Source organism: Prionailurus bengalensis, chromosome A1 (genome assembly GCF_016509475.1).
Source record: "Prionailurus bengalensis isolate Pbe53 chromosome A1, Fcat_Pben_1.1_paternal_pri, whole genome shotgun sequence".
Lineage (NCBI taxonomy): Eukaryota > Metazoa > Chordata > Mammalia > Carnivora > Felidae > Prionailurus > Prionailurus bengalensis.
The window spans coordinates 186,196,868-186,219,101 of record NC_057343.1 but is presented as its reverse complement, the minus strand read 5'-3'; the positions used below and the strand labels follow the sequence as shown (position 1 = coordinate 186,219,101).

The window sequence follows — 22,234 nt, the reverse complement described above, 5'->3', positions numbered from 1 at the left end:
GTAAAGTATACCTATAGAGGGGCACCTGGGTGACTCAGTTGGTTAAGCATCTGACTCTTGATTCCAGCTCACGTCACAATCTCATGGTTTGTGAGATTGAGCCTGGCATCGAACTCTGCACTGACATCACAGAGTCTCCTTGGGATTCTCTCTGCCCCTCCCCCCACCTCTCTAAATATAAATAAATAAAACTCAAAAAAAGTATACCCATAGAATATGCATACAAACAAGTATGACAGCCAAAATCAGAAGCTGTGCCCTTTCTTTTTTTTTTTTTTTTTTAAATGTTCACTTACTTTTGAGAGAGAAAAACAGCATGAGTTGGGGAGAGGCAAAGAGAGAGGGAAACACAGAACCTGAAGCAGGCTCAGGCTCTGAGCTGTTAGCATGGAGCCCGGCGGGGTTCGAACACACAAACCGTGAGATCGTGACCTGAGCTGAAGTCGGATGCTTAACCAACTGAGCCACCCAGGCGCCCCTGCCCTTTCTTTTTTTTTTTTTTTTTTTTTTAGGCAAGAGGTTTAATTTAAAAGGCTGTTAATAAACAAACTCAAAATTTGGGGTTTCTTTACTGCTGTTACGTTGTCTAAAATTGTTGGACATCAGCATTATAGCAATAACAGATTTAGAAAAAAGGCTAAGAATCTCACCCTTTAATAAGAAACATTTCCATTTTTTCCCTGTGTGTACATCAGTTTACATAGCATAAGCATAAGTTATACCTTTAAGTACCTTTTCTAAGGGAGCACAAATACTCAGAAGTAGCAATGAAAACAAAATGAGAAAAAAAAACAACCGAACCTGGGCAACATTCAAAAATAAGAAATTTAAGAGATCTTGGGCTTTTCTTTCTTTCTTTCTTTCTTTCTTTCTTTCTTTCTTTCTTTCTTTCTTTCTTTGTTTTTAAAGTAAGATCTATGCCCAACGTGGGGCTTGAACTCACCACCCCAACATCAAGAGTTGCACGCTGTACCAAGTAAGCCAGCCAGGCGCCCCTCAGGCTTTTCTTTTATTGCTATTTCCGTATTACTTTCATCACATTATGCATCCTTCTCTACTACATTTATTTAGGTTAAAATACCAAGTGGATTCTTGAGTTCAAACTGTATCTACAATAATTAACATTATTTGACTGCTTAAGATTTCATTACTAAAAATATTTCTAGCAAGGAACCAAGAACTGTACATGAGTCTACAGGACTGTAGTATATCTCACAACTGTGTATCTGTCTCCTGTTGGATACTTTTGTTAAAATCCTTTTTTTTTTGTTGTTTTCTTGTGGTGGTAAGTGATAAAAAGGACACAAAGGTTTTTTATATGCCTGCTTTTGCGGGGAGAAGTACCAGAGTATTCTTAGGGAATTGTTCTATACTGGAACCATTCTCAGGGAGCAGGCACTTTAAGAAACTGAGTAGATGACATCAGTTTCAGGGAAGAAAGAAAGTTGAGACAATCATTTATTCAACTCAAGGAATTCAGTGCAAAGGTCAGGAGATAAGGATTTTATTGCTGGATCTGTTAACCAGCTGTGCGATTCTAAGCAAGACAATTCTAATTAATTTACTATTTCATCAGATATAAAATAAAGGGATTGTAATAACGTGATCTCTAAGGTCCCTTCCAACCTGAAATCTTAGGCATAAGAGAAAAAATAAGAAAATTGGAAATGATTTCTCTGTGGGGCAGGGAAGAGAATATTTTTATTATAAAGCCTTTAGTACTATGTGATTGCTTTTAGCTGTTGGTGTGTGTATTTTTTAATCCCATGCTCATTACAGAAGGAATTTGATTAGTTCCATTTATTTTATCTGTGTCCAACTTAGCCTATAAGCAAATAAAGCTTCTTATTTATAGTTCTTAGTTCTATATGTTCTTTAAAAGGTCTCTTACAAGCTCATGTGTATATCTCAAAATTTTTCTCACTATTTTGGTAATATGTAATGTTAATATTTCAAAAACGTTCTGAGGTTTGTAATATATATGAATAAAGATGACTTAAAAGCTATTTTGTCTGTGTAAGTAATCCACCAAATAAGTTATTGAATATTTTTTTAATAACAATTTCATGTATGGATTACTGAAATAATCAAAATAAATCTACATAGTCCTAAGGGCACTTGCGTGGCTCAGTCAGTTAAGAGTCCAACTTCGGCTCAGGTCATGATCTCACGGTTCATGGGTTTGAGTCCCACATCAGGCTCTGTGTTGATGGTTCAGAGCCTTGAGCCTGCTTCAAATTCTGTGTCTCCCTCTCTCTCTGACCCTCCCCTGCTCGCACTCTATCTCTCTCGCTCAAAAATAAACATTAAAAGAAATTTTTTTTAATTTAAATCTACATAGTGCTATCAACTCTTTTTTCAAAGAAATACCAAGTGTAGTTAAAGAGTGTTTCTTAAACGCAGAGACACTTTACTCAGTCAGCCAGCTTTTTAGCTGGTAATTTGGCTGCTGCCATTAAGATTGTGTTTTAGAGTCTTTTTACCCTACCTTCTTCTAAAAAAAAAAATGTTTAAACTACCTACATACGTGCATATAGTGTCAAAAGATAAATTTAGAAATGAGTAAATTAGGATGAAAATGAAAGTAAAATAAGGGCAGGAAGGATAAGATGAAGCCAGAAGAGAAGTTAGTACATAAATAAACATGCTATTAGAAGTAGGTCATAAAGTTAGATCTGAACGGTCCAGTAGTTTATGCAGATACAGACATTGGACACATGATTCACAGTGCCAAAGGTAAATACTGTCCGCTTTCATAGAATATGATTTGTAATTAGCCTTTTATCTTTTAATTGTTCCTTAGGAAAGAAGCTGAACTAGAGAAAAGTAACGCTGCTCACGCTCAAGCCACCCTGCTTTTACAGGAAAGGTATCAGAGTACAGTGCAAAACCTTGGAGATGTTACTGCTCAATTTGAAAGGTATTTTTATTGGGAGCCTACACTCTCAAATATGATATGAGTAGGGAGGGTGCTTATCTAGAAAAATCTGAAAAAACAATCACACAGATAGTTGGTATTACTGTAGATTCCATAATGACCAACCATAAATGGGCATTCAGGGTTACCTGGTAATCTTATGCATAGGAATTTCCTTTCCTGCCATCCACTTCAAATTTCATGAACTCTCAATCCTTTGGCCCTTCTGTCTTACTCTCCTGACACCATTATTTTCCTCATGAAGAATTCTAAAGCTTTTATCTCATTACCCTGCCTATAAACACACCTGCCTTTATGCTCATCCTATCTTCCCACCTGTTACAGGAGAAGTGACTTTATATTTCACTTATCCTTTACAGCCTTTCTACTGGATTTTTTCCAATCTGTATTAAAACATGTTAATGTTCATTTATCTTTGAAATACATAAATTCAGAGTGCCTGGGTGGCTCAGTCAGTTAAGCATCCGACTCAATTTTGGCTTAGGTCATGACCCCATGGTCTTGAGATTAAGCCCTGTATGGGGCTCCGTGCTTAGCGTGGAGCATGGAGCCTGCTTGGAATTGTCTCCCTCCCTCTCCCTCTGCCCCTCCCTCACTTGCATACACATGCACGCTCTCTCTTTATCTCTCTCTCTCAAAATATAAAAATAAATTTAGAAAAAAAAACTTTAAAAAAATAATAAAGTAAAATATATAAATTTTATTAACTCCTTTGACAGCTCCCCCCAACTTCCTCCTGCAGCTATCCAGCAATACCTCTCACTCCCAACACCCTTTTTTAATCCAAAATTCCACTCATCTTTATAGCTCATCTAAATAGAAGATTCTCAGGGCGTTGGGTGGCTCAGTCGGTTAAGTGGCCAACTTCGGCTCAGGTCATAATCTCACAGTCCGTGAGTTCGAGCCCCGCGTCGGGCTCTGTGCTGACAGCTCAAAGCCTGGAGCCTGCTTCAGATTCTATGTCTCCCTCTCTCTCTGACCCTCCCTCATTCATGCTCTCTGTGTCAAAAATAAACATTAAAAAAAAATAATAATTTTAAAAAATAAATAAATAAATAGAAGATTCTCTATACCTACTGTATCCACTTCCTCACTTCCTATATCATCTACTTATTATTTTCCCTTTAAAAAAAAGTTTATTTGTGGGGGAACTATACATTGCAGAGGATAGTTTAAGAAATGTATATGCATCTCACACCAAGAGAGTATTAATATGAACATTTTTGTTATATTACTTTAGACCATTTCAGAAGGTCTCTTTTTCTTGTGTCTATCTTAATATATTTAAGAAATACAAAATATAAACAAGTTACATAAATTATAAAGCATAAAGATAAAATCAACATGTATAAGCCCATAAAAGACAACCAAACCAGTAAGCCAAAAGATTCAACAACTTGGTATCTATGTAGGAGTTCCTCCACCATCTGCATGCTTTCCACCAACGGAAACACCATCTCAGAGCCTCCATTTATAATTGCCTCACTTTTTTCCTATATATAATTTTATTACATGTATATCCACACAAATAATATTTTATGTAATACTACTTTTGTGCTGAACTTGAACTTGGCCAAAAAATGACGTCATGGTTTATGTCATTTCCTGGGACTTGTCTTTTTTATTCTGCAATATGTAGGTTTCTAGAATTGAATCACATTGTTGACTGAGGTTATAGTTTGTTCATAGTGGCTGCTGTAACGTGTTCGATTTTATTAGTATATCACAATTTACCCATTCTCACTTTGGACTTTCGAGTTGTTTTCCTTTTTTTGTTGCTTCTTTCATCATAAGTGTGCTCTATAATCCCCATCCCCTATTTTCCCCATACCCTCCCACCAACTTACCCTCTAGTAACTCATCAGTTTGTTCTCTATAGTTAAGAATCTGTTTCTTGCTTTGTCTTGTTTATTTATTCATTTATTTATTTACTTTTGCTTGTTTGTTTCTTAAATTGCACGTGTGAGATCGTATAGTATTTGTGTTTTTTGACTTACTACACTTAGCGTTACACTCTCTAGTTCTATCCATGTTGCTGCAAATAGCAAGATATCATTCTTTTTTCTGGCTGAATAATATTCCTCTGTGTGTGTGTGTGTGTGTGTGTGTAGATATATACACACCACATCTTCTGTATTCATTCATCTGTGGACAGTTAGCCCGCTTCCATAATTTGGCTGTTGTAAATAAAGCTACAATAAACATAGGGGTGCTTGTATCCCTTTGAATGAGTATTTTTATATATTGGGGGTAAATTCCCAGTAGTGTGATTACTGGGTCATGGGGTAGTTCTATTTATAATTTTTTGAGGAACCCCCATACTTTTTTCCAAAGTGGCTACACCAGTTTGCAAACTCCACCAACAGTGCAAAAGGATTCCTTTTTCTCACATCCTCATAATACTTGTTTCTTGTGTTATTTTTATATTAGCCATTCTGACAAGTGTGAGGTGATATCTCATTGTAGTTTTGACTTGCGTTTCTCTGATAATGAGTGATGTTGAGCATGTATCTGTTGGCCATCTGGATATCTTTGGGGAAATGTCTGTTCATGTCTTCTCATTTTTTTAATTAGACTATTTGGTTTTTGGATATTGAGTTGTATCAGTCCTTTATATATTTTGGATACTAACCCTTCATCAGATACGTAATTTGCAAATAGCATCTACCATTCAGTAAGCTGCCTTTTAGTTTTGTTAACTGTTGCCTTCACTCGAAGTGCCAGAACTTTTCATTCTTACATAGTCCCAATCAATTGTTTTTGCTTTTATTTCCCTTGCCTCAGTAGACATACCTAGAAAAATGTTGCTATAATCAATGTCAGAGATTAATGCTGTGCTCTCTTCAAGGATTTTTATTGTTTCAGGTCTCACATTTAGGTCTTTAATCCATTTTGAATTTATTTTTGTGTATGATGAAAGAAAGTGGCCCATTTTCATTCTTTTTCATGTAGCTATCCAGTTTTCTCAACACCATTTGTTGAAGAGATTGTCTCTCCTATTGTGTGTATTCATTCTTCCCTTGTCAAAGGTTAATTGACCATATAATTGTGGGCTTATTTCTGGGTTTTCTATTCTGTTCCATTAATCTGTGTGTCTGTATTTTTATGCCAATACCATATACTGTTTTAATTACTGGCACTTTGTGATATAAGTTGAAATCTGGAATTGTGATACCTCAAGTGTTTTGTTTTTTTTTTTCTTTTTCAAGATTGCTTTGGCTATTCGAGGTCTTTTGTGGTTACATACAAATTTTAGGATTGTTTGCACTAGTTCTGTGAAAAATGCTGTTGGTATTTTGATAGGGATTGCTTTAAATCTGTAGATTGCTTCAGGTAGTATAGACATTTTAACAATATTTGTTCTTCCAAACTATGAGCATGAAATGTCTTTCCATTTCTTCGCATTGTCTTGAATTTCTTTCATCAGTGTTTTATAGTTTTCAGAGTACAGGTCTTTCACCTCTTTGGTTAAGTTCATTCCTATTTTATTGTTTTTCGTGCAGTTGTAAATGGTAGTTTTCTTAATTTTTGCTGCTTCATTATTAGTATATAGGAATGCAACAGATTTCTATACGTTGACTTTGTATCCTGTAACTTTACTAAAAATTTATTTATTCATTTATCAATTCTACTAGTTTTGTTGGAGTCTTTAGGGTTTTCTATATATGGTGTCGTGTCATCTGCAAATAGAGTTTTACTTCTCCCTTAGCAATTTGGATGCCTTTCACTTCTTTTTTGTTGTCCAATTGCTGTAGCTAGGACTTTTTCCAGTCCTGTGTTGAATGAAAATGGTGAGAGTGAATATCCTTGTCTTGTTCCTGACCTTAAGGGAAAAGCTCTCAGTTTTTCACTATTGAGTATGATGTGATGTTAGCTGTGGGTTTTTCATAGATGGCCTTTATTATGTTGAGGTATGCTCCCTCTAGACATACTTTGCAGAGGGTTTTTATCATGAATGGATGTTATACTTTGTCAGATATTTTTTCTGCATCTACTGAAATGATCATATGATTGTCATCCTTTTTCTTACTGATGTGATGTTCACATTGATTGTTTTGTAACTATTGAACCACCCTTGCATCCTGAGAATAAATCTTATTTGATTGTAGTGTAAGACTTTTTTAATGTATTGTTGGATTCAGTTTGCTAATATTTTTGGAGGATTTTTGCATCCATATTTATAAGAGATACTGGCCTGTAGTTCCCTCCCTTCTTCTCTCTCCCTCTCCCTCTTTCTCTCTCTTTGTTTTTGTTTTTGTTTTGTTTGGGTTTTTTTTTTTTTTGGTGTCTTTATCTGGTTTTGGTATCAGGGTGATACTGGCCTCACAGAATGAATTTGGAAGTTTTTCATCCTCTTATAAGTTTAATTACTGAAAAGAGTAGGTATTAACTCTTCTTTAAATGTTTGGTAGATTCTTTTGTTACTATTAATAGTATTTTTACTAATATTCTTGTAGTCTCCTAGTATACTTGAATAAGAATTACTCTAAAACCATACATTTGTGACTGCTCAACTTTAAAATTTAATGCCAAATTGCTTTACAAAACAATTTGTACACTCTACACTCTCACTAGCGTTGTACGAGTAACCATTGATCTACTTCCTCTCCACAGCTTGTTAGATTTCTTCAATTTTGCCAGTGTACTTAGTATAAAATGGCTTTTTTCCTGGAGATAATCCGCCTTCCCTTTTCTGGAAAAAGCTTATATATAAAAAGTTATAAAAAAACTTTCTATCCCAAAAGGTATTAACTTATTTTTTTAAGTTTCATTTTTCCATCTAGAATTAATTTCTGTGTGTGAAGTAAAACTGGGATCAAATTTATTTTTGTTTTTCCATATGGAGAACATATTGCTTAATGCCCATTCATTGAATAGTACTTTCTTTCCCCAATGATCTTTTTTTTGAAACTAAATACATTTTAATAGAAAGCAAAATACAAAGTAACTCTTATCAGAAAACAGAAATTTTTAATCCTTTTTTGATGAATTCAAACTTGCTTTATCTTCAAAGCACAGTTGTATACGCATGCATATGTACTTAATGATTTGTTCTCAAACTGTTCATTAAACTACTATTGCAAGCAGGAGGTGGGAGCAAATGATCACAGGAGAAAAGGACACTGAGAAAGCCACCCATCTGAATAGATGGGCATTTGGAAATTTAACATTTTCTCGGGCGCCTGGGTGGCTCAGTCGGTTAAGTGTCCGACTTCAGCTCAGGTCACCATCTCGCAGTCCATGAGTTCGAGCCCCGCGTCGGGCTCTGGGCTGATGGCTCAGAGCCTGGAGCCTGCTTCCGATTCTGTGTCTCCTCTCTCTCTGCCCCTCCCCCGTTCATGCTCTGTCTCTCTCTCTGTCTCAAAAATAAATAAACGTTAAAAAAAATTTTTTTTTTTTTTTAAAAAGGAAATTTAACATTTTCTAATTCTATCTTTGGACTTATTGCTTCAATTTATTTTCATTTCTTTACCACAGTCTGTCCTTTCAGGGGAGAAAACTATTCACAGAAGTGCAGCCGCAAGGAGACTCTTCCTCTCCCACCATCACTGCGAAAGCCCAGGACTTGTTCAAACAAATGCACACACTCACTTCTAGAAACATGTCAGCCAGAGTGACCAGTCCGTCACCCAGAAATTTTCCCTTTCTCCCAAAACACTGTGCTACCAAATTCTCTGAATTCCCTGAACCTCAAGATTCCAAATATCACAGTCAGTGATACAATGTATTATGACATATATATCATATATTATGCTTTAGTGCTGTTTTCAACCTTGTGAAGGGATTTCCCTTCCTGCTACTTTGAGAAATAGTACCTTAGGAGGTTTCTAGCTACTCTGTGACTTCACTCACCATCAGTATGCCAATAGTATTAAAATTCATTTCTTCAAACCAGATCTTTCCTTTGAGCTTTATACTCGTATATCCAGCTGCCTACTTGACACCTCCAAGCAGATATCTCACTACTGTGTAATATTAACCTGTCTAAAACAACTTGTGATTTCTCTTCTATCTCTCTCTACCTCTGTCTCATTCTTTTTTATTTCAGTCAGTGACATCTTAATCTTCCCATCTTCTCTTTCTGTAAATCTTAGAGTCATCTTTAATCACTTTCTCTCCCTTTCTCCCAATATCCAACGTATTTAGTGAAATTCAGATTTTGCTTTCAAAAGAGATTTCACATCTTTCGACTGCCAAGTCCTTAGTCTAACCCTCTTTTTCACTCACCAGGGCTGATGTGCACCACGGTGATTACTGGCCCATGGCTTTAGCATCTACGCCGGCCGCTCTTATTCGGTAGACTCCAATCTCGTGTCTTAATGCAGTGTTCTACCTGCCTCAGAACACATATGCATCTTTTCCTTCTGAAATACTTTTCCTTAAATCCTTAGATAACTTTTCTTTGTCCATCACATCAGTTTAACTATAAATTCCCTAGAAAGGCCTTTTCTGAATCACCAAAGAAAGTACGTTCCCCTGTTTTGCAGTTTAAGGTTTTCTAAAGTTTTCTTCATAACATATACCACAAATTTAATTAGACATATTATTTCCCATTTTTTTGCCAAGGCCTGGAGAGGAATTTCCATATATTACCATAAGACCATAACTCTGTGACCATATTTGCAGGGATCATATATTTGTTCATTTTGGAGTAATTTTCATGTTAAGTATACTTCATATACATAGTAGGCACTTTTTTTTTTTTTCTGAATGAACAGCCTATGCCATATAAGCTCCTTAGTACCTCAGAACACTGAATCTGTGTAACTGCAAAGTTTATATTGTATAATACATTGTTTTAATTTTCTTTTTACTTAGTTATAAAGCACTGACAGCTAATGAAATAGAAGATCTTAAGCTGAAGAATTCAGCACTTCAGGAAAAAGTGGCCAGTGCCGAGAAAAGTGCAGAGGACATTCAACATCAGATATTGGCAACTGAGAGCGCAAATGAAGAATATGCAAGGTATGTGGGAAAAATAAAACCTGCCCATACTTGTAGCCTTAGAACTGTTAAGACAGTTTAATGTTGAAAGCCAGCTACGAAGTGATCCAGGGAATTATAGCTTTGGGTGATCTTCAACTGCAAAGTAAGAATTTGCACAGTTAAGAAGGTAAAATTCTTGAAGAGTTCCTTGAGTTGTGTTTTTCATTTGTTTTTTCAGTAAAAGAAAGGGGGGAAAGTTACTAAATGGCTATAAAATGTTTAGTGGACTCTCCTCTCTCAAACCCAAGGATGCTTCTAGATCTGCAGACCAAATCAGCACTTAAAGAAGCAGAAATTAAAGAAATCACAGTCTCTTCTCTTAAAACAATAACTGATTTGCAGAACCAACTCAAGCAACAAGGTGAAGAGTTTAGGAAACAACTGGAAGAGGAAGAAGCAAGGTAATCTAGGTTTAGAACTGGACTGCCACATAACCTCAGTTATTTTTTCTAGCACACTATGTTTTTTAATTTCATTTTTTTCCCTTACAGAAAAGCTGGAAAAGAAAACACAGTGGCAGAATTAACTGAGGAAATGAATAAGTGGCATCTCCTTTATAAAGAACTGTATAATAAAACAAAACCTTTCCAGGTTTGTCAGGACCACACTCACTTCTGTTTGGTTTAGGCACTTTGTTCCCTGTCACAGTCACAACAGTGACATGATTTTACTGAAAGATCATTTTGCTGTGCATTTCCAGTGCCAATTTAACTCCCTATTAAAGGGGACTTTACATTTTTTTAAATTATTCTGCAGACATTTTTTATGCCGCTTTCTATAGGTTAAGAACTTGTCATAAGAGACTTAAAGTTAATAGTTTAGAAGGCTCTCCTGATAGAAATTTTTGATAATGAATCTATGTAAATTTTTGATGCTTATTTTGTTACAATCTTGCTCAGTGTTTCTCAAATTAATAAACTGATCTTCAAAAAGGATAAAGGCTAATCTTGACCCTTAAAAAGAGTGGGAGGGCAGTATTGGTTATAACGTGATGATGCAGATGATATACAGAGTAGGCTGGCTCCTGGCCTTCTTTCCATGGGTTTCTCCCTACTTTAATGACCTTTGAAATGAAATACACAAAAGTTTTTTTGAAAGAGCCAGAATTTATGGAGAACCTGAGAATATGTCAGCATGATCTGTTTTCGTCCATTGTTTTTTATGTTCTTGTACCTGAATTTCCTTGTAGTTTCTTTTTTCTTTTTTCCTCTGTAGTTTCTATGAGACAAGTAAATTTAACATTTCTAATTATAAAAAACCTCTTTTTCAGCTACAACTGGATGCTTTTGAAGCAGAGAAACAGGCTTTGTTGAATGAACATGGAGCAGCTCAGGAACAGCTTAATAAACTAAGAGATTCTTATGCTAAATTACTGGGTCATCAAAATCTAAAGCAAAAAATCAAGCATGTTGTGAAACTGAAAGATGAAAATAGCCAACTCAAATCGGTTTGTAAAATAACACTTAGTCCTACTGAAGATATCAGGGTGGGGTATTTTTTATTCTAACTGTAACATTTAAGTTCAACAAAGAACTTTGATATCAGGAAAACTTAAGTTTATAGGGGAAAATCCATCTGAGAATTATGGATTTATTTTAGACCATTGACCAGATGGGTATTATGTTCTTAGGTTTTCCAAATACTTCATTAGTATATTAGAAATCACTAGTGGGACACCTGGGTGGCTGATTCGGTTAAGCACCTAACTTCAGGTCAAGTCATGATTTCATAGTTCGTGGGTTCAAGCCCCACACTGGGGCCTCTGCTGTCATCACAGAGCCCCCTTCAGATCCTCTGTCTCTCTCTCTCTCTCCAGCCCTCCCCCACTCTCACACATTCTCACTCTTTCAAAAATAAACATTTTTTAAACATTTTTTAAAATCACTAGGGGCATCTGGGTGACTCAGTTGGTTAAGCGTCTGACTTCGGCTCAGGTCATGATCTCACACTTTGTGGGTTTGAGCCCCGCGTTGGGCCTGTGCTGACAGCTCAGAGCCTGGAGCCTGCTCTAGATTCTGTGTCTCCCTTTCTCTCTGCCCTTCCCCACCCCTCTCCCCCCCCCCCCCACTTCACATTGTGTCTCTCAAAAAAATAAACTTTAAAATTTTTTTTCAAAAACTATCACCAGTGTAATTGGAAGAATTCACAGAGCTTTACACATCCATTTCTATTTGCAAAATAGCAAAATCCTTGGTATAAATAAATATAAAGATAAGCAGTATTCAAAAATAGTTAAGCATTTGGGATACCTGGCTGGCTTAGTGGGTAGAGCACATGACTCTTAATGTTGGGGTCATGAGATTACTTTAAAAAAGCAGTTAATCGTTTAAGTTGTTTTTAACAGCTTTATTAAGATATAATTCACATACCATACAATTCACCCATTTAAAGTTGAGTTTTATACAACTCAGTAGGTCTTAGTACATTCACAAATATGCAACCATCTGCACAATTTTAGGATATTTGCATCACCTTAGACTGAAACTCCTTACCCTTTAACTGTCATCTCCTTATCTCCTCATTCACCCCTCCCACTACTAAACTACTTTTTGTCCATAAATTTCCCTATTCTGAATATTTCCTATTTGTGCGCTCAAATAATATGTGGTCTTTTGTGGCTTGCTTGTTTTAATTAACAGTGTTTTCAAAGTTCATCCATGTAGTATAGCATGTGTCCGTACTTCATTCTTCTTTATGACCTAATAATATTTAATTGCTTAGATATGTCACATTTTTATTCATTTGTCAGTTGATAGACATCTGACTTGTTTCCATCTTCAGAATGTTATGAATAATGCTACCATAAACATTCATGTACAAGTTTTTGTGTGGACATGTTTTGGTTTCTCTTGGGTTGTACTTAAAAGTGCAATTTCTAGGTAATTGGGTAACTTAATGTTTAATCGTTTGAGGAACTGTTTTCCACAGCAGTTATATCTTTCTACATTCCACCTATAAAGTATGAGGGTTCTGGTTTTTCCATATCTTTACCAACATTTGTTATGTGACTTTTTCATTCTGACTATACTAGTGGATATGAAGAGATACCTAATTGTGGTTTTAATTTGCATTTCCCTGGTGACTGATGCTGACCATCTATTCATGTCCTTATTGGCCATTTGTATATCTTCCCTGGAAGAAATATCTGTGTATATCCTTTGCCTATTTTTATTTGGATTATTGTTTTTTTAACAAATTATGAGAGTCCTTTATATATTATGTATATGTTCCTTATCACATGTAGTCTTTGAAAATATTTTCTCTCATTCTGTACATTCACTTTCTTGATGTTTGTTGAAGCACAAAATTTTGACAAAGTGCGATGTATCTATTTTTTCCTCTGTTTCTTGTTCTTTATTCTCTAACAATCTTTTGCCAAATCCCAGATCTTGAAGATTTATCCCTATGTTTTCTTCTAAGGGTTTTTACAGTTTTAACTTTTACATTGAGTTCATTGATACATTTGAGGATTTTGTAGACAGTGAGAGGTAAGTGTCCAACTTTATACTTTAGCATGTGGATATCTAGTTGTTCTCATGCCATTTGTTGAAGAGACTATTCATTCCTCCAATGAATGATCTGCACACCCTTGTTGAAAATCAGCTGACCACATATTTATGGTTTATTTCTAGAGTCTCAAATGTTTTCCACTGATCTATATAGCTGTCCTTGTGCTTCCACACTGTCTTAATTACAGTTGGATTGTAGTAAGTTTTAAAACCAGAAGGCATGCATAAATAAATAAATAAATAAATAACCTTAAAAAAGGGTAGGGACACCTGGATGGCTCAAACATCCGACTCTTGATTTTGACTCAGGTTCTATGGATTCAAGCCCTGTGTCAGGCTCTGCACTGATGTCACAGAGCCTACTTGGGATTCTATGAAGGAAGGAAATGAGGGAGAGAGGGCAAAGGGGAAAGGAAAAGAATGCTTAAAACCAGGAGGCATGAATCCGCCTACTTTTCTTCTTTTTCAAGATTGTTTTGGCTATTCTGGGTCCCTTGCAATTCCATATGAATTGCAGAATCAGCTATTCAATTTTTACAAAGAAGTCATCTGAGATTCACATGGGAATTATGTTGAATCTGTAGATAGGTTTGGGTCAATTGCCATCTTAACTATGTTACATCTTCTGATCCATGAACATGGGATGTTTTTCCAATTATTTACATCTTTAATCTCTTTCAACAATGGTTTGGAGTTTTGAAATTATAAGTTTTACACTTTTGTTAAACTTGTTCCTAAGTATTTTATCCTTTTTGAGGTTATTGTAAATGAAGTTGTTTTCTTAATTTCATTTTCAGATGGTTCCTGGCAAGTGTGTAGAAATAAAATTGATTTTTGTATACTGAAATTGTATCTTTCAATCCTGCTGAACTCATTTATTTGTTGTAATAGATTTTTAGTGGTTTCCTTAGGATTTTCTGTATAGATGATCATTTGTAAATAGAGATAGTTTTACTTCTCTTTTAACCTGAATGCCTTTGATTACTTTTTCTTGCCTAATAAGTTCCCTGGCTGGAACCTCCAGACAAAGTTGAAATGGTGTGAGTGGAGATCCTTGTTTTGGTCCTGATTTGGGTGGGGGAAAGCATTCACACTTTCTCTGTTAAGTATACTATTAGTTGCAGGCTTGTCACAGATACTCTTTATCAGGGTGAGAAAATTTCCTTCTATTCCTGGTTTTTTTAGTGTTTTTACCATGAAAGGGTATTAAATTTTGTCCAGCACCTTTTCTGTGTCTGTTGAGATGATCATGTGACTTTCATTCTGTTTATTTCTGAAATTAATTGATTTTTGGATATTAAATTAACCTTGCATTCTGATCAATTTTGCTTGGCCATGGTGCATAATTCCCTTTGTATTGCTGGATTCCTTTTGCTAATATATGCTGAGGTTTTTTTCATCCATATTCCCGACAGATATTGGTCTACAGGTTTCATACAATATTTTTGGTTTTATTTGGTTCTGGTATCAATGCTGACCTCATAAAATTAGTTGGGAAAGATTTTGTCTTTTCAATTTTTTGAAATAGTTTGTGAATTGGTATTAATTATTCATTGACTGTGCAATAGAATTCAGTAGTGAAGCCATCTGGATCTGAGCTTTTTGTGTGTGTGGGTAGTTTTTATTATCCAGTCTCTTCTTATGAGTCTATTCATACTGACTTTCTTTTTGAGAGAGTTTCAGTAGTTTGTGTCTTTCTATGAAGTTCTCTGTTTCATTTAAGTTATCTGACTTATGGATATACAACTCTTCATAGTATTTTTTTTGTAATCCTTTTTATTTTGTAAGGTCAGTCACCATGTCCCTTCTTTCATTTCTGATTCTAGTAATTTGACTATTCACACTTTTTTTTTTTTTTTTTTTTTTAGTTCTCTTAGTTCTGTGAACATATTTATAATGGCTACTTTGAAACCGTTTTTGAATAAATCCAGTGTCTGGTTACTCTCACAGGCAGTTTTTGTTCCCTGCTTTTTTCCAATGTATAGGTCATGCTTTCCTGCCTTTTTTGTTGGAAAGTGGATATTTTAGATTATATGTTGTAGCACCTTTGGTTACAGCCCTTTCCTTCAAGGTGTGTTATTTTCTTGTTGATTTGTTTAGTAATTGGCTGGGTTGTGCTAGTGAAGTCTGTTCCTCCTCCCCCACCCCCCCAGTAGTGTAGTGCCTCTGATACTGTTGCTCAGGGAGGTTCAGTCTGAAGTGTGCCCACGGTCACCCTGGGATGACACTGATTTTGGTAGAGCTGTCTCCTCTATTTCCCTCATCACACGTTAAACTGGATAACTAGTCACTTATTGCTCTTAACAGTGCCCTGGAGTATAAATTGCTCTTCAAACTAATCCAGTTGAATTCTGGCTCCTTTGTTGGAATTATGTCTTAGGTCATTGATTGATTGTGTGCTGACCCCAGAAGGACTTCTCCCAGCTGTCTTATTCACCAGTTGTAAACCTACAGCTTTGCCTGTATTTTGAATCACCTCCCAGCTTCCTTGCACCACCACCTTGACTGTTATTCACAGCACCCTCCAGCTTGAACTTCTCCAAATGCTGTTGCAAGTGAAGTCAGTTCCTTTGGGGAGAAATTAGGAACTATGTGTTTTATAGTCTACTTCTCTACCCCTGCTCCCCCAGGTAAAATCTCTGAGACAGGGTTCTGGAGCTGAAGTAGGAGAAAATGACAAGCTTTTTCTCTGAATGAGACATCTGGCCTGGGAACTGAGTGCTTGACAGACGTGGGGGAGAGGGGCAAGGAGAGCACTCTCAGGTTCTCTCAGCTTGCCTTTCCTGGCATGGAATCATCACCTTATGAGCCAAGGCAGCAAAGGTGATCAGCATTTTCTGCACGCAGCATTTTCCCAGCATTTTCTGCACACAGCACCTAAGGTAGAGCCCCTGTTGCACAGAAGAAAGGATCCTTCACCTCTCAACCACATTTGCTTGGGATGTGGCCTCAACAACAGGAAAAGCCTCTGAGTGGGAGCTGGAGAAACAGAGGGCCCTGTTCTTGCCTGCAGCTGTCTATCCCACCTTGCTAAACTGGGAGTTGCGAGAGAGGGAGCAGACTTGGGTCAAATACCACAGACCCTTACCTTTTTTTTTTTTTTTTTTTACCATATTTTTGTAGATTTGGTTGAATAGATGCTTCTTCATTGCCTGTTTTGCCTTAGAACCATTTTTACAGGCTTTAAATGGTTGCCTTTTTTTTTTTTTTTAATAATTTTTAGTTTCATTAGGAAGCAGGTTACTGGAGCTTCTCTTGCTATCATGCCACAAGTTCATCTCAGCATTTAATTTGGAGATTAACTTTTATCGGAAACATAGCTTTGTATCTGTAGAGTGGCAAAAAGACTGAAATGTCTCATTATCCCCTTTGTCACACCTGTTCAGTGTCATTTTATAATTTGTAGTATTAAAGCCTGTATCTAGTAGTGATTTTTTGCCTTTTGGTTTGATACATGAGCACCTTGGGAAATTTGTCAGTAACACTGATAACACATTTCACCAACATGAGGTTTAGTAATTGTTTGTTGTCTATATTTCTCTTACATAGGAGGTGTCAAAACTCCGCTCTCAGCTTGCTAAGAAAAAACAAAGTGAAACAAAACTTCAGGAGGAATTGAATAAAGTTCTGGGTATCAAACACTTTGATCCTTCAAAGGCTTTTCTTCATGAAAGTAAAGAAAATTTTGCTCTCAAAACCCCATTGAAAGAAGGTAAGAAATGAATAAATGGATAAGTGTCATCTTCCTTTGAATTTGCTTTCACAGCATATCACAAATTGTCCATTTTTATGAACTGTGAAAATTTGTTGACAGTTTCTGATATAAAAAATTCATATTGGGGCATCTGGGTGGCTCAGTCGGTTAAGCGTTAAGACTTCAGCTCAGGTCATGATCTCACCATTCATGGGTTCGAGCCCTGCATTGGGCTCTGCGCTGACAGCTCAGAGTCTGGAACCTGCTTCGGATTCTGTGTCTCTCTGTCTCTCTCTCTCTCTCTCTCTCTCTCTCTCTCTGCCCCACCCTGCTTGTGTTCTCTCTCTCTCTCTCTCTCTCTCAAAAATAAATAAACTTTTTTTTTTAATGGTGAATTAAAAAATATAATTATGGTACAAAATATTGCTTCACCTGCCTTACAGAAGGTGGAAATGCCTGTTTTTAGTTTATAATGGCTGATAGATTAGTTTTAATGTAGATTACTAACACCTCTTCTTAATAATTCTTCCAGGCAATACAAACTGCTGTTGAGCTCCTGTGGAGTTTCAAGAATTATGCAAGTAAACATCTGAAAGACCTGTTAAAGATTATTTCATTCTTAGTATTTTTATTATTGTTATTGCTATTGTTGCTGTTACTATTATGTTTGTAATGAGTATTTTTAATGTATTTAATATTAACTTCCTATCCTTACGTATGTAAATGGAAGTTCAAGATTTTTACCAATATGACTTCTGACTTTTTTTTTCTATTGTCTGTACCTCCCCTTGATGCTTACCTTTATCACCTCATTCTAAACCTCACTGGCCTTCCATCTTTACAACTCATCCCAGCAAATCAACGTTCCTTTAAAAATCACTCAGATTATTATTCCCCTACTCTGAAACCTTATTTGGTTTCAAGATTCAAATCCATAGGTTTTTTGGTGTGATACTGGAGGCCTTTTCTAATCTGAGCCTCTTAAGCTAGGCTAAAACACGTTGGCCCGTTCCTGCCTCTCCGTTGATTGTCTAACAAGGTTCATTCTATCACACCCATCATCCATTTTTCCAGTTCAAATAAGAAATAAGTGTATGCCTAACTCCATAGTAATCTCTTTGTCTCCTACCAGGGTCACTAAGTTGGTCAACAATTTGTGGATTCCTAGACTCTATCTCAGTCCTACTAAATTAGAATCTGGTGTTTAGCTTGAAAATACGCATTTTTAACAAACTCTGCAGTCAATTCTTAGATTCAGTAACACTCTGAAAACCTATGCTCATAACCTCAACAGAATTTGTTATAGAGTGCTTGCCATCTGACTACTGGCTGCTTGGTTAATATTTTTGTAATATGAAATAAAATCACACATTAAGTCATTTACCCAATTATTCAACTTGTATTATATGAAGTTACAATAATGCTTCTATTTAAGGTATATTTATTGTCTCTGCTCTCCCCTCTCTATCTTGTCCCCAGAATCATACTTGGTAGTATATTATGTAGAAATGGTGAATCTTCATCTAAAATAACTGATGTACAAAGTTGGTATGATATTATAAGCCACAGTTCTGAAGAAATATAGAAATTATAAAAAAAAATGCACTTCAAATATAAAGACAAAAATAAGTGAAAATTAAAGCAATGTTAAAACATACCATACTGAGACATGACATTAGCAAGATGGCAGAATAGAACCCTTGGACCTGCCTTCTCCCCACAGACATACTGATTCAGCAATAATACATAGACAAATTCCCCTTGTGAGAAATCCACAAACTAGTTGAGGGTGCCAAGAATATAAGTAGAGAAAGGATAGTATCTTCAACAAATATATCTAAGTGCAAAAGAACGAACCATATATAAAAATCATCTCAAAAACCTTAAAGTATAAAACAACTAGAAGAAATGTAATAGGAAATCTTCATGACATTGGTCTTAGTGCTGACTTCTCATACCAAAAGTCACAGGCAACAAAAGCAAAGTGGATAAGTGGGACTACATCCAACTAAATTTTCTGCATGTTAAATAAATCAACAAAGTGAAAAGAACCTATAGAATTCAAGAAAATATTTGCAAACTGTACATCAAAGGGGTTAATTTTCAAGATGTGTAAGAAATTACAATGCGATATAATAATATACGCAATAATAAACGCAAAATAATAATATAATATAAAAATTGCTAAAGAATTTGAATAGTTATTTCTCCGAAGAAGACATAGAAGTGATCAACAGCCATAGGAAGAGATGCTCAGAATCACTAGTCATCACAAAGAGACAATATTTCATACCTGTTAGGATGGTTATTATAAAAAAAAAAAAAAAGTAAATATTAGGATATGGAAGCATTAGGACCCTTGTTTTTTGTGGTTTATTTATTTATTTAAATTCAAGTTAGTTAACATACAGTGTAGTATTGGTTTCAGGAGTAGAACCCAGTGATTAGAACAATTGTACAGTTGTTGATGAGAAGGTAAAATAGTGTAGCCACTATGGAAAATAGCATAGAGGTTCCTCAAAAAATTTAAAATAGAACTACCATGTGATTCAGCAACCCCACTTCTGAATATTTATCCAAAAGAATTGAAATGAGATTCACAAGAAGGTATTTGCACTTCTGTGTCCATTGCAGTATTATTCACATTAGCCAAGCTATGGAAACAACCTAAACATCCACTGACAGATGAATGGATAAAGGAAATACATGCAATGGAATATTATTTGGCCTTTAAAAAAGAAAGAAACCCTGCCTTACTGCTATAACACATTAACACAAAATTAGTGGCTTTAAAGAACACAAATTTATTATATAACAATTCTGGAGGTCAGACGTCTACAATGAGTGTTATGAAGCCAAAAAATAGATGTTGGTGGGGCTGTGTCCCTTCTGAAGGCTCTAGGGACAAATCTGTTTTCGTGTCTTTTCTAACTTCTAGTGGCTGCCTGCATTCCTTGGCCCATATCTCCTTCTTCCATCTTCAAAGCATCACTCCAACCCCTGCTTCAGTTGTCACATATTTCTTACTCTGACCTTCCTGCTTCCATCTAAGGACCTTTTGATTATATTGGACCCACAGAGTTGATCAAGTATAATCTTCCCATCTCAAAGTCTCTAATAATATCTGGAAAGTTCCTTTTGTCATATAAAGTAATATTCATAGGTTCCAGAGATTACTATGTGGACACCATTGAAAGAACCATTGTTTTGTTTACCACAGTCATCAAAGATGATACAGTATTTCCAAGGTGTTCTTGGACACTTGATCTTGGAATCCAGCCATCTTTTGTTGATTCCCTTCCTTCAAGCCAACTGCCCCAGGTGATGTGGAACAGCAATGAATGGCCTGGGCTGATCCCTACCCAAATTACAGATTCATGGGCAAAATAAATACCCAAATTATAGATTTGTGGGCAAAATAAATAACAGCAATTAGGATGATAATTTATCCTAAAATTCTTACCAGACCACCTTCTGTTTAATTCACTTTACTATTTATGTTAGGTGTAACGGTCCATTACTCTATCTTTTTGTGTATTTCCTCCCACGTTCCTGTTAAAATTCAACACTGCACAAATTCAGTTGTCTGCATCTTATGCTTTTGTACCCAGACTGTTGAACAGTACTAAATAAAATCCTCTAATATTAAAGATAGTGACCATGTCCCACTTTCCAACCTTAAGTAGGCTCTTGATGTCACCAAACAATTCTGTGTTTTTCTTTCCTTTTTTTTTTTTTAAGGTAGGCTCCACACCAAACATGAGGCTCAAACTAATGATCCTGAGACTAAGATTCACATGCTCTGCATACTGAGCCAACAAGGCACCCCTCTTTCCCATTTTTAATTTTCCTCAAACCTCAGACTTCAGCATCTCCCTCTTAGCCACTGATAGCTATTTCTACTTAAAGAAAATAGAAATAATCGATGGTGAAATTTCCTCAAAATGTAGGTTATTCAATAAATAGTTTCAGGATGACTGGCTTTCCATATAGAGGAAAGAAGTTGTATATTTCACCTCACTTTCAAACCAAAAATAAAATATAGATTAAATTTAAAAATCTAATCATAGTACAAGACAATGTGAGTGTCTTTATAATTTCAAAATGGAGAAATTTTGTAAAGACTATGAAGCCCCAAAATACAGCTGTGATTTCATAAAAAGTAAAAGAATCTGGATGAAGAAAAGCTCCATAATCAAATGACAAACACATATGATAGGCAAAGCAGAATTTATTTTGATTAGAGAGTTCTATAAATGAATAAGGATAACACTAAAGTCCAAAAGTAGGCAAGATCTATGCAGACAGAACCTAGAAGAAATGTGAATGTTCTTTAATTTTGAAAAGATAATCTTACTTATTATCCAAGAAATGTAAAATGAAATGCTGATACTTCCATATCAGATTAACAATGATCAAAAAATATGATGATAGGGGTACCTGGGTGGCTTAGTCAGTTAAGCATCTGACTCTTGATTTCAGTTCAGGTCATGATCTCATGGTTTACGGTTCAAGCCCCATGGTGGGGTCTGGCTGACAGTGGAGAGCCTGCTTGAAATTCTCTCCCCCTCTCTGTCCCACTCCACTCATGCAGTCTCTCTCTCTCTCAAAAATAAATAATTTTTTTTAAAAACTGATTTTAAAAAACTATGATGATACACTATAGATACATTACTAAAAATCAACTGGACAGTATCTGTTAAAGTAAAAAAAAACATGTGCTCTTTGACCCAGAAATTTTCTCCCAGGACTTTGTCTTTCAGATATCTATACAAAGCCTTCAGTATAAGAATATTCCCTGTAAAATTGTTTGGTAGCAAAAGGCAATACAGTCCCTGATGAGCTAAGGGGTTAACTAAGATCTTACTTTGCAAAGTACTTAGTGACCTAGTGGAGTCTGTAAGCCCATCCAAGTCAGGTCAGGAGGTAAGCACGACCCAGGACCTGAAGAAATGGGTAGGGGTGAGTCAGATAAAGAAGGATCATAGATATGAGGATTCACTGGAAATGTAACATCAAATGGGAAAGTACAAGAGTTTGGCACATTTGAGAAACAACATTCAATATCACCAGTAGAAAAATGGCAAGAAGTTAAACTGCAAGGAT

General features: G+C 35.8%; 1 protein-coding gene across 2 annotated transcripts in view; it reads left to right on the top strand.

Moving 5' to 3' along the window:
* The window catches only part of HMMR (hyaluronan mediated motility receptor), a 40,023-nt gene extending 21,504 nt beyond the window's left edge, over nt 1-18,519 (top strand). For both annotated transcript variants that reach the window (XM_043596524.1, XM_043596515.1), the window contains exons 12-18: nt 2,804-2,920; nt 9,758-9,904; nt 10,174-10,326; nt 10,417-10,516; nt 11,196-11,372; nt 16,984-17,146; nt 17,661-18,519. In XM_043596524.1, the coding sequence (XP_043452459.1) occupies nt 2,804-2,920; nt 9,758-9,904; nt 10,174-10,326; nt 10,417-10,516; nt 11,196-11,372; nt 16,984-17,146; nt 17,661-17,680 (877 nt within the window). In that variant the 3' untranslated portion in view covers nt 17,681-18,519. The remainder of the gene's footprint in view (nt 1-2,803; nt 2,921-9,757; nt 9,905-10,173; nt 10,327-10,416; nt 10,517-11,195; nt 11,373-16,983; nt 17,147-17,660) is intronic.
* The last annotated feature ends 3,715 nt before the right edge of the window (nt 18,520-22,234 follow it).